Source organism: Uranotaenia lowii, chromosome 3, assembly GCF_029784155.1.
Source record: "Uranotaenia lowii strain MFRU-FL chromosome 3, ASM2978415v1, whole genome shotgun sequence".
NCBI classification, from domain to species: Eukaryota; Metazoa; Arthropoda; class Insecta; order Diptera; family Culicidae; genus Uranotaenia; species Uranotaenia lowii.
Genome location: NC_073693.1, coordinates 205256952 through 205273589, shown reverse-complemented (window position 1 = coordinate 205273589; position 16638 = coordinate 205256952). Strand labels below are relative to the sequence as shown.

Here is a 16638-nt window from a genome sequence, read left to right as displayed (position 1 = left end):
AAATCGGTCCTGTAGTTTGCGAGTCTAAATGGAACACACAGATAAAAATTAATTTTTATATATGTAGGAGATGAGGGGAAAAAACAAAACGAAAATTTCTTTAAGCTTTTTCCACGACACAAAAAATACTCATAATCTTCAAGAAATCAGATGAAAATTTATTACTTCTTATTTTACTAAATCTATATTCTACACATTTGCTAAAAATGATTTTTTAAATAAATTCTTCAAAATCAAAATCATCTATCTGATTTAAAAAATAAGATGTGTTAAGGGAAAGTTTGTCTGTTTTTGAGTCTGAGTTTTCGTTGAACCAGAATCTTCTGTGCAAGATTCTCGCGACTTGAAAACTGTTAAATTAAGGAGCACTTACCCTACCTCTTTAATAAAAAGTTATTAATCTCTAGAAAGGATATAAAAAAACTTCCTTCATTGAGATTCTTATAGTTTTCTATTTTTGTTAAACCATGAGTGGTCAGTAATTTCAATGCATTTCTTTATGAAAATTTCCCATCATGGATGCCTGTGGGGAGTTTATGAACATGTAAAGAAAAATATGTTGAATTCGGAGTTCTTAGCTTAGCTTAGCTTAATTGACTACTCACATCCACCTTTAATCATTGAATCCGAAACGCTTCATCAAAATTCTCTTTCTTATGGATTTACAATGCAAGTTTGAATAATATTATAAAATGTTTTTGTTGTTTAGAAGTGTCGTTATGAAAATAAGTGCATTTCGAAATCCACGATCGCAGGCGTGGCTCAGTAGAACAAGTTTCACATCGCCAATGGTTGCTACTCCGTGATTGACCGAGGCCATCAGATTTGTTCAGAGGTCAAATGAAAGGAGCCTGGGATTGGCAGCACATTCACAATGCTCAAACCTGATGCTCTCTCTTTAAACATCAATAACGGCGCCGGCCACGTCCTAGTAGTCAATGGATAGATTGGAAAAAGTAGAAAGGGATGAAAGATCAATCTTGTGCTTTAGGACCGAGGTTACCTCTGCATCCTAGCAAAACAATTTTGGTTTGGATATTTGGGTGGTAGGATATGATCGGGAAACATTTTTGACTAGTGTGATCAAAACTATCAAGCCTATTCTCCTACCCTACAACTATTGCCTATTGAAAAAAGTTTATATATTTTCCCCTGATATTATTCCCTATCTTAATCTAACATTAAGTGTCACTACTGCCTTCATGTTATAAATTCATGGATTGAATAAACAAGCTGAATAATTCTGTAACTAAATTTAAAAATTTTTCGCAAACCAATCACAAATGTTATTATACTTTACTGTTTTGATTGAAAAATAACAAACGCATGACAAATTATTTTTAAATTGATTGATTCCATTACTTTTGAATGCATTTTCTTTGGTCGACTTCCAAATACAAGTAATTTGAACATCAGCTAATTTATAATCTGAAGTTTTTAGAAATATATTCAATATTGGTAAAATTACACAAAAATGATATTTTTCCTGGAAGGTAACTTATACACGCATCTTAAACTCTACTGAAAATAAGTTTGTCTAGTTTTGTTCTTTGTACAGGATTATGTTGAATTCGGAGTTCTTGAATAAACAAAACTCGCGGGTTAAAAGTTTTCTTTTTTTCAAACCCCCGGAAGTATGTAAAATTTTAATAGAGAAACATATTTTATGCTGTCTGCAAGCTTCAAAATTAGGCTAAGTTGGTAAAAACCCTAAGACCACAGGAAATAAACCATAGATTTCTTCGTATAACATAAGGCTTTGTGTTCTTAGCATGATCAAGCAAGTTTTTTTTTGTTTTGCTGTCAGACGTGTTTTGAGAACAGTAGCGTCCCTTATCAGCGGACTCAAATGAGGTTTTTGGTGTGAGGGAGTGTGGCGGGCCACTTAATTCAGGTCCCTTTAAGCAAATATGAATGCAACTTATAATACAATGTAATAAATATTCATGGAAAACATACAAAAACCAATTTTCATGCCATGACAAGTGTTGTACCTGAAACACTGCATACAATTGAATGATTTGTCATTCCTGCAAGTTGTGAAAAATTCTTTCACCATGATTTTGGTCAAATATAGAGACAATGTATTAAAACTGCTAGAAGTAGTTACACAGTTTAGTAAAACATTCTTTGGCACACTATTCATACGGTCAAACGGGACATGCACATAACAGTTAATAGGACCCTTAACAATCGTAGAAAATAGTGCAATACGGAAGAAAAATCACTGAGAAAGAACCTGCAAAAGCTAATATTATCAAATTAACAGGATTTGAAACATAAGAAAACATATTTTTCACAACAATTTTCATTTGGTTAATAGCATTAATGGAAAATAAAAATCATACATATTTTTGTAATATACCCACCCTTGCAACGAAGCTGAATTTGACAGTAATCCTCCGTCAATGCTCTCCCTGGACATCTCGTCGGCCATCTTCACTTTCAGCTGGTGACCGAACGAGTTCAGGTCCGAGGTGGAGTTCGGCGTCATTGGTTTCGACGATCCATCGGTGTTGGTTGTGGCCGTTGTGTTTGTATTTGTATTGTTGATATTGTTTATCGAGTTTGCTGTTCCATTAGGTAGCTGCTGGATCGGAGTTGTTGTGGTTGTATTCACTGTATTACCTTCATCGGCATTGTGCTCATTGATGTGATTGGCAGTTATTTCTGCTTCGCTTTCGTTTATCTTATTATCATTGCCTTCATCGGTCTCGTTCAGCTCATCTTCAACGCCGTCTTCTTCATCATTTTTGTCCAACAATGCTGCCTCCTCATCTTCATTATATATTACGAAGTAAGCAAATGCCAAGTAAATTACAGATATTATGAATGATGGAATAGGAATAGCCATGGCATAGACAAGATTTAGCGTGTTTTGCCACATATCTAGATCGCTGATGACTAGCCCTGGGTCCACACGAGAGTAATAGCAAGTAAAATTCGTTCCAATTTTCCAATATTTTTTGGTCCAGATAGTGCAGTTCAGCATCGGTGGATAGCCGCAACCTTTCACATTGGGAAACAATCGAGCCCCCGTGAAAAACCATTCCGAATCGTTACCCGTTAGTTCGGTCATATCATCTGGATATTCCATCAGATTGTTATCTTCACCAATGATTGAGCTGATTATACCGTTTCGGTGATCACCAAAACCATTGATCCCTTCATCCACCAGCATATCGTTGTAGTCGTAATCGGCTCGGACGGCTCGCTCGAACCGATTCAGTGCAGTTTCATACCTGCTCGAGCCGTGCAGACTGGAGGAAGATTCTCTATCAGCGGTTGCAATTGGTTTAATAGGTTCACTACTTTCACTAACTCTATTCAAATTATTTTTTATACTACTTTTGCTGCTATCATTACTAACACTACTATCACCAGTGGTTTTTGTAGCTGTCGCTGTTGCCGCTTTGGAAGCAGCAGCTGTGGACGTCGTCATCGTCGTCGTCATCAAGGTGCCATCGGAGGTTCCTGCCTCGGCAGCTTCTGCTTCTGCTAGCTGTGCACTTGTTTTATAGCTGACGCGTATCTGCTGACATTCGTAGATGTCCTTGGTACAGCCTTCACGACACGAAGCCCAGCTGCAATTTTTCGCGCCATATAAATGCTCAAGATCAACGGTGACACACAATGCCGGTGACTCATCGAATTGCATGAAAATTGTGGTGAAAGCAGGCTCAATTACGAATGGTACCAAGAACAAAAATGCGAAGAGGCTAAAGGTGCCGAGCAAGATAAAAAAGGCAGTCGTGTAAAACAATGCTTTCTCACGAAGTGTACGTGGAACTATTTCTTCATCCATATCCTTGCGAAACTTTCCGGTTGGACTGAACTAATCCGATTGGTCCACGGAACTATTTTCCGCAATTTACTCGGCAGCACGTTGAGCGAAGTCGAAAAACTCACCGACTTGGAACCAGCCTTGGTATTGTTTGTTGTGCTGTTTTCCGCTCTTGGGTTCTAGCTTTTCAATAATTCCGCAGCACATTGGTTGCCTGGTTGACAGTCGAACGAAATGCAGTGCGCTTGAAATACCACATACACGCACACCAAGAACCAATCCACGAGACCTTCAACCTATAGATACTGATATGGTATTTTCGACTGCTGTTTCACCTTTTTTTTCAGCCCTCCGAATGATATTTTTGAAAGCAATGAAATGGAGTAGATTTGTGTGAAAGGAAAAAAATCATCAAACATTCATCAGTTCAAACGTTTAATCACATGGGGCGCCATGGGCACCCCGGCCTTAGCATTCCACCCATAGCCCGTGAGACGTCATAGAGATGGTTTCTCGGGCCAAGCTGTGTATTTCTCACACTGCTGGGTCCTGTTCGCTCAGTAGAGTAGCGTGACGTGCCGATAGATTTGTTGCTCCTCCTGTCGTCCACAGCTCAGCTCAGCTCCCGCTATCATCAGACAGCATCGAGGAATAAACGTTCATTGGCCGGTTTCGCCACCAGACCACACCAGGGATCTAGATGTGGATGTGTTTGCGTAGTGCTGCGTCGATAGAATGTTTGCGTTCGATATACTATTCGGGTCCAAGGAAAACAAGGCGCTCGAATAGAATGCAAAATTAACAACACACTTAGTCCAGAGCTCGTACAATGTGTTCACTACTGTTTTCCAGCCACACTTTTCCCCCTTGTATTTCTTCTGTGTTTTTTTTTGCAATAATTTGCCAAGAGCTCCAGCACTCTAGGTTTGTTGGCACCACATTTATGTACAGTGTTACACGTTCACATGGTATTTGATTCACTCTCGTTTTCTCTCTCTTCCATGGAAGAGTAATTGTTGTGCTCAAATTATTCTTCCTTTTTACATAACTATTGCATGCCTTTCACTGATTTTCAATTATAAATATTAATCCAGTTTGTCCTGTTTTCGAATAAAGTTGGACACACGGCTGCCGTAGATTCTATCGATCAGAAGAAAAATTAAAAACACGAACAGTAAAACTGGACATTTGGCACCCTCCCTTTTTCCCAGAAGGTCTAAATCACACACCAGCCACCTTATGTTGTTTTGTGGTTTGAATCGAGGCTTTCAAGTCGATATAATCCTTGGTTTCGAAACTGATATCGCTTATACACAGCTGTTTGTATTAGTTCGGTGTCTAACAATGCACCAATTTTTAACCGTATTCCATTTATTACCTCCCCTGAACATATAGGGAGGAGAGTGTCGCGACGTCGCCTTTCCTGTATTAGGGAAGGCTCACACTTGGCTTTCCACTAACTCTGAACAGCAGCGGGCTCCTTTTTTTTCCTCGCTGGCTCCATCCATATCACATCACCACCAAGACACGCAACTCTGCCATAACAGTGAGAAAATCGAAGCTCTTGTACGACTCCCAGATTTTTTTTCTGGTTCCTACCCCTTTTCGCTTGTTCGGTGGTTATTTCAATTTGTGCAACGGGTCTCGGGTCAATTTTTCCAAGGATCGTTCGTGTTGATTATTACAGTTTTAAACCATGTCGTACCGCGATTGCGAGCGAAATGTGCTTATGCATTTTTAAAGCATCAAAATGGCGCTTTAAGATGAAACGACCCTAAAACGATGATTCCCACACGTTCGAATCTTCTGCTGCAATCGGGCTTAGTTTTTACTTCATCTTAAGTTAAATGAGGTACTGGTACACACAATCACAAATCTTCAGAAGTGCAATAAGTAAAACTTCGCTTGAAAGCTGCTGCTACTGCTGCTGCTCCTTGATGTATCGATAAAACCCCCAGATATTATTCACTAGCACTGAAGAAAATCTTATCCAACTACATTCGAAGCAAAAGTCACCCACATTTGACTTTACTGGGTGCCTCGAAAAATTATCTTCACTTTGTCTTCTTCTTTTCTTCCCGCAACCATTCACCGAAACCGAGACGAAAAGTGTTCTAGGATATTGAAAAATCTATTGTGCGTGATTCACTGCACAGAAAGTGTACAACGAAAAATGCTTTGCCGCAAATCTAGCACATAAAATTTTACATCACAACAGCGATTACCGCAGTACGATGAAATGTTATCATTTGGAAAGTTACTAGATGTAATGAAAATGACAAAACTAAACTTCCTATACACTGATTACGGATATTATCACAATAAAATGTCCTCGCGAACTGAACTTCGAGCTGCTTCTGTGACGACAACGAGGCTGTGAAAAATTTCCTGATACTTTACGGTCCTTGTCTTTTCGTCGTCGGAGAGCGGAGAGAGCAAGCAAAGCCCAAACTCGGAAAAATCCAATAACAACCGCAAGGAAGAGCACGATTCGGCTGGGGCTCTCCGGAAGAAAAGTTGCTCAAACAATGCTCGCTTTCCCGTACGACTGGCGTTGATGTTGGATACGAGTTGGCACAAAGTACGGTGCTTCCCCATTAGAACTACAAGCGAAAGCGATGGTCGTTATATTCAATGCATGAATATTGAGGAAAATTGAATTCAATTTGTTATCAAAGTGTCATTAAAATTCGGATTCAGATCCCGAATATTTTTTCATAAATCTCAATTCAGACTCAGAAATTAAAGAGTCCAGTTTTTATTTTTTTTTTGATTGGATGTTTAAATATTTGGACTATGAATATTTACGTTATGGATATATACATATTCAGAATTTAATTTCAGAGTGTATATGACTCAGAGACTCAAAACCTACAAATATTTAGAAAAGTCAAAACACAGTCAGAGCCAGCATGCAAAACGAGAATTTGAATTGAATATTTTAGACCTGAAAATTTACATCAGAACTCTTCATCTATCACAATTGCCGAATTCACAGGGAAATTTTTAATTTCACCGATTTTTTAGCGAATTTTTGAAGAATAAACTTTTTTTTTAAATTGAAATTGAGTAAAGATTTTCAAAATAACAAATTTTCAAATCCTTTTTTTTTATTTTCGACATTAACTTCAGTCATTTGATAAGTGGCATTTCTGTCAATAATAATGGTAAGTTAGAAGTACACGTAACAGATATGAAATTATACAAAGACTCTTCTTATTTCTGAGAATGTTATGCCGTTGGAATTGTTTAATGACTTTTAATTTTAATTAATGAGTGGCATTATCTGTCCGTCTGTCTCTCTGTCTGTCTGTCTATTCCTTATAGACTCGAAAACTACTGAACCGATTTACGTGAAACTTGGCAGATTGGTGGTTTTGACATCGGGGAAGGTTCCTATAGTGGTTTGAGACTCCTGCCCCTCTCTAAAATGAGGGAGGATGTTTTACAAACCATAGAAACATGTTTGCATAACTTGAGAAATGATCATGCAAATGGTGCCAAATTTGGCATGAAATTTTATTTGAGTACGAAGAATATTTCTATGATGATAGGAAGAGGGAGATGGCTCTCTTATAGTTTTTTGCATGACTCGAAATTTAATTGCACAACGGAATTTGGCATGGAAGGGTATTTGGATAGTTTGAGACCCCTCGCTATTTCCAGTGCGGAAAAAGGGAGAAGATAGAGGGATTCTTGTACTTTTTTTGCGTAACTAGAAAACTGATAAAGAAGAGAGAACCAAATTCGGCATGATAGGGTATTTGGATACGAGAAATATTTTTACGATTGTTTGGTACCCTTCCCGCCTTCCCCGTGAGGATATAGAAGAGGAGAGAAAAATAATACAGCAAATGGGACCAAGTTTGAAATGGGAGGTTATTTGGATACGAGAAATGTTTGACATCTTGAACCGTTAAGCCCCTTATGCGGGTATTTAAAAAATTCCAACAAAATAAATAGGTCTCATATAAGCACAAAGGACGAGTTAACATTTTACAAATGAAGCAGAGCGAATAAAATGAGAAATTTAAATAATATTTGCAAAATAAAATTGACCCATAATTGTTACAGCATCTACCAAATTTCACACAATCATGAGTCACGTTTTTGCTAGCAAAGCAAAACATTTCTTGGTTGCTATAGCTCTACCCAAATTCCCCTGGAATTTATACTTTCAAAGAATGCCCCTGAATGTTTGCCAGAAACATGATGATTTCCATGTTGATTTTTGTTTGTTGCCATGGACTTCTATGTGACTAATAATTGTGAGCAATTTGACTAATAATTGTTACGGTCTTCAATATTGACCCCATAATTGTGGTTTTGAAAAACGTTGACTGTTTCGGTAAATTAGGGGCCGTTCACATACCACGTGGACAACTTAGGGGGGAAGGGGGGTATGGAAATGTCCACGCTTGTCCACGGAGAGGGGGGTAGGGGTTTGGGTCATGTCCACGTGGACAAACTTTCTTTCAAAATATTTTCTAAAGGTGAATAAATATTAAGATGTTTAAAATGACATACCTTTCCAGTTTAAGTTTAAACAATAAGTAGCTAATTAAAAGCAAGTAATGAAATATGATAAATAAGTAGATAATTGTTTTCGACTGGTGAAATTGTATAAACGGGAAAATATTACGGCTTTTTCAGTCAATTCACGGATCCAAAACACCTTCCCTTCTTATTCCGACGTTTCATTCTTTATTTGAACTTTTAAACAAGAATCTACAACAAATATTACAATCTCCTAATGAATTAATTGACAACATAAAACAGTAGAAAACTTACAGAAAATTGTGTTTCTTCATCTGGAGAATCAATTACAATTAAATTCACATACAATAGTTGGACACTTGATAATTTAGAAATTAAAAAATTTTAATTATTTTTATATCAGGAAATTCATATTCGGTTATACAAAATCAGCCATTTTTATAACAAAAAGGCAAAAAGTGGTGTTTTATAACTGTCAAATTATAGATATTTAAAACAAAAACTTTTTCAAATGTGTCCACGTGGACATCCGGGGAGGGGGGTAGGGGTTAGCCAAATGTCCACGCTTGTCCACGGAGGGGGAGGAGGGGGTCATAAATCTCATTTTTCTGTCCACGTGGTATCTGAACGGCCCTTTATGTTATTTTTAAACAAGATTTCAATGAAAAAGTGTTCAAAGTGGTCTTGCAATACTTCGCTAGGCACCCAGCAGTGGTGTCAATTGAATTCATGGTTTATCAATCCAAAAAAACATACACCTGTTAAACAGCTAATAACTTTTTTGTCTAATAAGATACGAAGTTATGATATTCGACAAAGTTGTTCAGCGGAAAATTTCCTGTAAAAAATTTATAAATTGGCACAAAAACCATTAGCAGACTCGGTTCCACACAAGAAAAAAAAATGATGTTGATTTTTCAGTACAAAATATTCAATTTTCCCATACAAACCTAAAAGTTCAAATTTACTCATGTAAACGTTACTTAAAAATTCTGCAAAAAATCATGGATGAGTTTTGGACCGAAACGAAGCTTTTTAGACCCCAGGGTTTAAGAAATTCAAAAATGACCCCAAATCGACTCAGTCTACTGCCCTATATCTTTTTTTGCTTAACTCAAAAACTTAACTTTAAAAAGGGAAGGGGTGGGGGCTTGCATTGGCACCACTCGAGAGCTCTACACGCATATATGAGATAAAAATTTCTAGGGGACGATATTTGGAAATAGGGAATTTTACCTTTTATTTATTTGAAAGTCTTTTTTTCGCCAGGTTCGTGGCACCGTGACTGATTCGGTTAGGTCCGGCTTGATATCTGGAGGATGACGTGGAATACACCTCGAAGCTGGGCCGATTTGAAACAAAAGCAAAGTTATAAGAACCAGCACAACTAAATAATATCTGAGAAAAAACTTACCACTCTGTCCGATTTTTTCATATTGGGCACGAAGCAAAACTTCCCTTCTGAACGACAAATCAGATTAACCTCAATAAGTGATTCGCAAATAGTTTTTTTTTTTTTTGAGATGAATTGCACCGTTTTGTTTAGCTCAATCCAGGTCATCTTCACCTTGCTGCGAGGTGAGTTTTACCTCATTTGGATTTACCTTTTTTTCTAGGTGAATTATACTTTTTTATTCAGCACAATTCAGGTGAAATTCACCTCGCCACTAGCTAAGATTTACCTCTTTGGATTCACCTTTTTTCTCGGTGCATTGTACCTTTTTTCCAACCTCAATTCAGGTAAATTACACCTCGCTGCGAGGTGAGTTTCACCTCGAAGAGGTAGAAGTTACCTTTTTGGCTTTCACGAGCGTTCACCTTGCTATCTCGGTAAATTTTACCTTTTAATTATTTTCCGCGGAGGAATCGGATGATGGCTGTTTGAGACACCGCACGCTCCGGAAAATGGAGGAATGACTGATTTACAAAAAAAATCTCCTTCATTTTCCAAATGGTTTAGAAAAAGCATTTTCGGATTTTAAAATTTTGAAGCAAATGAGATCTGTTATGAGTGATTTCTTTCCGAGGAATCGAATGATGGTTGTTTGGAGACCGCACGTTTCGGAAATGCAGTTATTGCTTATTTCACTCTGAATTTTCCTACATTTTTCAATTTATTCAGTAAAAATGATGTTCCGAATGGAATGTTTTGAACCAAATGAGACCTATTTTGTGAGTTTTTTTTCAAGGAATCCAATGATGGTTGTTTGAGGCATCGCAGGCTTTGGAAAATCGATTTAACTTTCATTTCCCTTACACTTTCCAAATAGGGACCATTCAAATATTACGTAACGCTTCTAGGGGGGGGGGGGGGGGTTATAGCAGTTTGTTACGCTTTGTGAATTTTGCTAAGAAATTTTGAGACGAATGTGTTACGTAGGGGGGAGGGGGGGTTGAAAATGCTCGAAAATTGCGTTACGTAATATTTGACCCCGTTCGTTTTTGGCCACACTCCCGTAAATGTTATGTTGCCAAAATCGAATGTTGCAAAAATCGAACGGTTTTTTTGACACTTTTTTTATTTTTGATTTTTATTTCAAATTAGTCAAAATTGATGTAAAACCTTATATTTTTTTTCTGTTTTTCCTTTATTTATAATAAAATTACATTGGGAACTTAAATTATCTACCATATCATTTCTTCAAATCCGTTTTGGAATAACTATAACGATTCAATGTCGATAACAATTTTAAAAATTTACACAACAACTTATGAAATTGTTTACTAGGGTAAGTGTACCTAAGACAACGGCTTAAGGAAGCTTTTTTCATTAATTCAATAGAATTGCCTTGCATGTTGATTTGAAACTGATATTTATTCATTAAACTTTATTTCGAATACTGTTTTATGAAACTATGTAGGAAATAGATCAATCCATTACGTACTTTTGAGTCAATTTATGATTTATTTTTCTCATTCAAGTTCCTCCATTGTCGTACCAGGTTCCTAATTCCGTCGTACAAGGAGACCGGAATTGTCTCAATTTATTCCACCCTCTTCAGAAATACATTTAAAATTTTGCGGTTGCGGTTCATGCAATTAGCATCAGCTTACATCGAACGGATCAACCGCGCAGTATCACAGCAGAAGTTCTCTCGAGTAACCAGTCGCAATAAGCTATGAAACTAGGATAGCTTTATTGTAAAAAGGTCTACCATTGCTTGGCTAATCCATCTGCAGGCAGCAAAGTATTATACCTTCTATTCAATTCTACCGAAATTGTCTCGAACTATTCCTCCCTCATGAGGGATGGGTTTGAAATTTTGCGGTTGCGGTTCATACAAATGCGATTATTTACTTCGCACGGATCAACCGCGCAGGATAACTGCAAAGTTCGAATTAGATCTGAGTCGCAATAAAATGGACTTGCCAAGAAATCCCAAGGTAGCGTTTTTGTATCTAGGTACCATTGCTTGGCTAAGGCAATTGCAGGCAGCACAATATTAGACCTTACAAATTGAATCCACCCTGCAAATGTATTTTGTACCAACACACTCTCCAACGGACTGGGCTGCCATGATCCAGGAATTGTCCGTAAAATAAGATATTATAACATTCAAACAGACATTTTTCACAAATTACATGGCACAAATTTACAAAGTAATTGCATATATTTAAAGAACATCAACATTTTTAATAGTACTATATGTTTTACTACGCAATGAGCCTGAATAGTAAGACATTTGAGGAGAGGCAGAATCACACTTGCGTTTTGTCAACATGTGTATTCTTATACATGTGGGAACCCTGGCGAAGGATATCGACACAAAGCAAAGCCACGTTGATGCGTGTAATGCACATTAGACTGGTTCAGCTCATCTATTCAAGTTTTTTTGCGAGCGATAAAAGTTTTTGCAAGAATGTTTTTTTCGGAAATTGACGCTTCGTTATACTAACATTTCGTTGTTAGGGTTCAAATTTTTGGGAAATGACGTAGAGTAATCCAACTGAAATTAAACTTTTCGACTTTTTTCATTCAAATTTTAATATGTCAAAAACGACAAAACATCTTTTGTTGAAAATTTACTGAGAATTTATAAAAATGCAGCAAACATGAGTCAAGTATTAAAACTTATATGGTAGAAATCAGAATATAAGCGGGTTATATTTTGTTGAATTTTGAACTGAATGTACAAAAAATCAGATCTACCGATTTTTTATCCAAACTTGTATTGAGATCCAAACCAGAGACTCATGAACTCTTATTTCAAAGTTTAAATTTTATTTATTTATTTCGCCAAACATTGTAGGCTACATATATAATAACTTAAAGCTAGGGATTACAATTTTCAGATAGGCTTAATAATAATGATTTTTTTTTACATTTTCAAAGTCAGGGTCTTCGGTGCCTGTTACCGTAAAAACCTTTTTTCAGCTGCTGTTTTGACATAGTAAAGTCTATGTTCTCATAATATTTATTGTAACTATACATTAAACAATTCATTGGACTATATTTTCCATAATCAGTTCGAGTAGAGGTTATAATGAAAAGATTTCTTGTTCTTAAATGACGGCAAGGACAATAAAAGTTTAATTGATTTAGTAGATAAGCAGACTGAACGCGTTGATTAATTATGTCGTTTACAAAACCGATTGCAGCAAACTCTCTTCTTACACTTAATGTTTCAATGTTAATAAGCAGGCAACGTGATTCATAGCTAGGTAATTCTCTCTGAGACCATCCTAAATTTCGTAAAGCGAATAGAACAAATTGTTTCTGGACTGATTCTAAGCGGCTTTTATGTGATATTTGAAAAGGCGACCACACAACGCTACAATACTCAAGAATGGATCTAACATAAGCTGTGTACAATGTTTTTATTGTGTATGGGTCTTTGAAATTATAACTAAAACGTTTTATAAATGCTAACATACTGTTCGATTTCTGAATTATTGAGTTATAGTGATCTACAAAGGTAAGTTTTGAGTCCAATATAACTCCAAGGTCTCTAATCTTGTTGACTCTCTCGACAGGATCATCTCCCAATTTGACAATTTCATATGACTGACATTTTCTTCTAGTAAATACAATATTTGAGCATTTTGCCACGTTAAGTTTGAGAAGACTTTTAATGCACCATTTGTTAAATACATTAACTTCGTTTTGAAAGATTCTGAAGTCTTCTTCGCTATTTACTTTCATATAAAGCTTCATATCATCAGCATAAATAAGCACATTTGACTGCTTGAGAAGACAAGTTATATCATTTACGTATAAAATAAATAATAGGGGGCCGAGATGGGAGCCTTGAGGTACACCAGAAGTGACGGAGATACTTTTTGAAAGTGAACCATTAAATCTAACAACTTGTGAGCGGGTCGTTAAATAGGACCTTATCCATTTCAGTAGGTGTGAACTGAATCCTTGTTTATTTAATTTAAAAATTAACATGGGGATGTCAATGCTGTCAAAAGCTTTACTGAAGTCCGTGTATAAAGCCTGAACAGAATTACCGCGATCCATACAGCTAATATTATAGGTAACAAACTCCAGTAAACTAGTGGCTGTAGATCTTCCTTTAACAAATCCATGTTGCTTTTCGGTAATGAGAGTTTTAATTTGGTTATATATTTTTTCATTCACTAAAGCTTCGAAAAGTTTTGGTATGCACGATAAAATGGCAATGCCCCTGTAGTTTTTTATGTCAGATTTTTTTCCTGACTTAAATATGGGTACAAGAAATGATTCTTTCCATACTTGAGGAAAAACACCTGATTTCAATGAAGAGTTAAATAGAAGAAATAATGGCATACTCAGTTCATTTACTAGATTTTTTAAAAGAAGTGGAGGAATTCCATCAGGCCCGGGCCCTTTAGTGCTGTCTAAGGAGGAAATGGCTTTACATATTTCTTCAAAGGAAATTGATTCGACTACAGTTAATGCCATTGAATCAGAGAGATAGCTAAAAAAGGAAGTATCACGATCATGCTCGGAAAAACTAGTGTAAACAGTTTGGAAAAAGTCGGCGAATAGATTACAAATTTCGTCGGAATTTTGACCTTCTATGCTGCCAAAGTGCATGCGAGATGGAAAACTATTGTTTTTCAATTTTGTTTTTACATATCTAAAAAAGTTTCTTGGGTTCGATTTTATGTTTTGCTCAATTTTTATATTATAGTCTTGGAAAGAAGTACTTAAGCGTATTGCTAGTAGATTACTGGCTTCTTGGTGTTCTAACTTAGTGACTAATGATGGATTCTTTTTCCAGTTTTTATGTGCCTTCTGCTTTTTATTTCTTAAGTGCACAAGCTCTTTCGTGAACCAAGGCGGATTTTTGTTATTATTTGTTCGTCGCTTTAATTTTGTTGGAACAAATTCTTTGAGAATATTACCAAGAATTTTGTAAAAAATCTCTACTTGATTGTCTGTTGAGTTCTCAGCTTGGAATATTGTTTTCCAATCAACAACTTGTAATTTTGTTTTAATCATATTATAGTTAGCATGGAAGAAGTCAAAAGTCTCTATAAACTCATAATCATCTGGTAAACGTTTTTGATCAGGACATATTATTGAGAATTCGATAGCAGTGTGGAAGACCTCGTTTTTCCAAATTGGATCTGAAGCTTCTACAACGCAAAAATCATCAGTCAGATTGGAAAATAATAAGTCCAGATATCGGCTACAGGCATTTTTTACATGATTTATTTGATTGAGACACAACGAAGCCATATTATCAAAAAGAATTTGCAGTGTTTCATTATCCCCACAGACCGGCAAGAGAATGCTTTCATTCTCTTCATCAATTAAGAATTGGAGACTTGATTGGTTAAAGTCGCCATAAAGGTGAATTTTAAATTCAGGCTCAAAATTTGCGAACATTTCAGTTATGTCAAATAGAAACTTTTGAAAATATTCTTTAGTGGCATGTTCTGGCGGAAAGTAAATCGACCCGAAAATATGCGTTTCATTGAAGATGCGGGCTTTGACCCACACCTGCTCGAAATCTTTGTGTTTAGTCGTAGGAATGAGCTCAGAATCGAAGACAGAGCTGATTGCCACAACCACACCACCGCCAGATTTCTTGTCAGAAAGAAGAAAGTTTCTGTCATCTCTGAACACGTTGAAACTAGAACCAAAAACTTCTTCGCTCTTTATATTTGCATCCCAGCTTGTTTCTGTTCCCAAAATTATAGTATAACTACTAGCTGCTAAATTTTTATAAATTGTATTTAATTTCGATGCACTTCGCATTCTGTTAAAATTTTGACAGTAAGCAACAATTTCATTATTATTTACTATAGCGGATGTATTCAGAGCAGAAGATGTTCTATGGTCGCGCGAACGAATTGTAACGCGATCCGCTTGGTCAACATTAATTAAAGAGCTAGTACCTATAGTGGCACGCGTCGATGGGGCAGAAAATATGGATACATTACCGGGTTGTTGAAATCAAATGCATTAGGACCATGGTGGCAGCAGGGGCCGGCAAAGGGTGTACTGAATGAAGTGGGGACCGGATTGAACGTTGTATATGGTGGCATGGAAGTCGATGCATGATGTGTGCACATATTTGCTTGGTACGGCGAAGTCGTTGCCGCAGAAGTAGTCGGGAACCTAGCCGGTAGCCTATCATGATGTGGTGGCGTATTTGGTGCCACAAGAGAGGGTCCAGGGTCCAGTGGTGGTGTATTTGATGGCACAGAAGAGGATCCAGGGTTTAAGGTTTCTCCACGTTGAAAATTGATGAAGGTCGGCATCTTCTTTTTCGGCTGAGGTTTCCTATTGAACGTAACCTTGGCGGCAGCGAGCAGTTCCTTGTCAGTGGAAGGTGGAGATCGGCTTTTTAATTTATTGTTGAGGTAGTCTTGTTGGTTTAGGCTCGCGTTTCGGTTACGCGCCTTGCGTTGACGATTTTTTTTCTTTTTAGCTTTATCCGCGTTCTTTTGTTGTTCCTTGCGACGCATTTGCCTTGCATCGTAGGCTGACCAGTCAGCTTTCCACACCCTCCTTGTGCCCAAAAGTCGCCAACCTGAGACAACTTTAGGGTTCAGCTCCTCGGCCAGGCTCGTCACTGGTGCAGGTGGGGAAAGGACAGGTTTCGCGCTAACGGCATCGTGAATGGATCGAAGTTCATCAATAAGGTCGGCATTTGCGGAAGGATTATGCACTGTTGCCCTTAAGGCATTAAGTTCTACTGCAATGGACTGGAGAGAAGGAGTGAGCTCCTGTTCCAAGTTGGTGAAGCAGTTACGATGCTGCTCTTCGACCATATTCATCAGGCTGTTTTGATGGCCCAAAATCATCTCCTCCAGCATTTCAAACGTTTGAGCAATTTTCGTTTTATGACCGTCAAAAGCTGACACGTACTGCTCTTTCATTGATGATGAGAGCGTGTCAAGTAAATCTTCAGCAGACG

At 37.2% G+C, this 16638-nt stretch overlaps 1 protein-coding gene across 2 annotated transcripts in view; it reads right to left on the bottom strand.

Annotated features, from left to right (window-relative positions):
• The window catches only part of LOC129756942 (cilia- and flagella-associated protein 298-like), a 66713-nt gene that overhangs the window by 20467 nt on the left and 29608 nt on the right, over positions 1-16638 (bottom strand). The window contains exons 1-2 of one of the 2 annotated variants that reach the window (XM_055754011.1): positions 6010-6141; positions 2370-4924 (exon numbers count right to left, since the gene is read on the bottom strand). The exons of the other annotated variant lie outside the window; for it this stretch is intronic. Coding sequence (XP_055609986.1) covers positions 2370-3805 — 1436 coding nt within the window. The 5' untranslated portion in view covers positions 3806-4924; positions 6010-6141. Of the gene's footprint in view, positions 1-2369; positions 4925-6009; positions 6142-16638 lie in introns of those variants that run through there. 2 annotated transcript variants of the gene reach the window in all.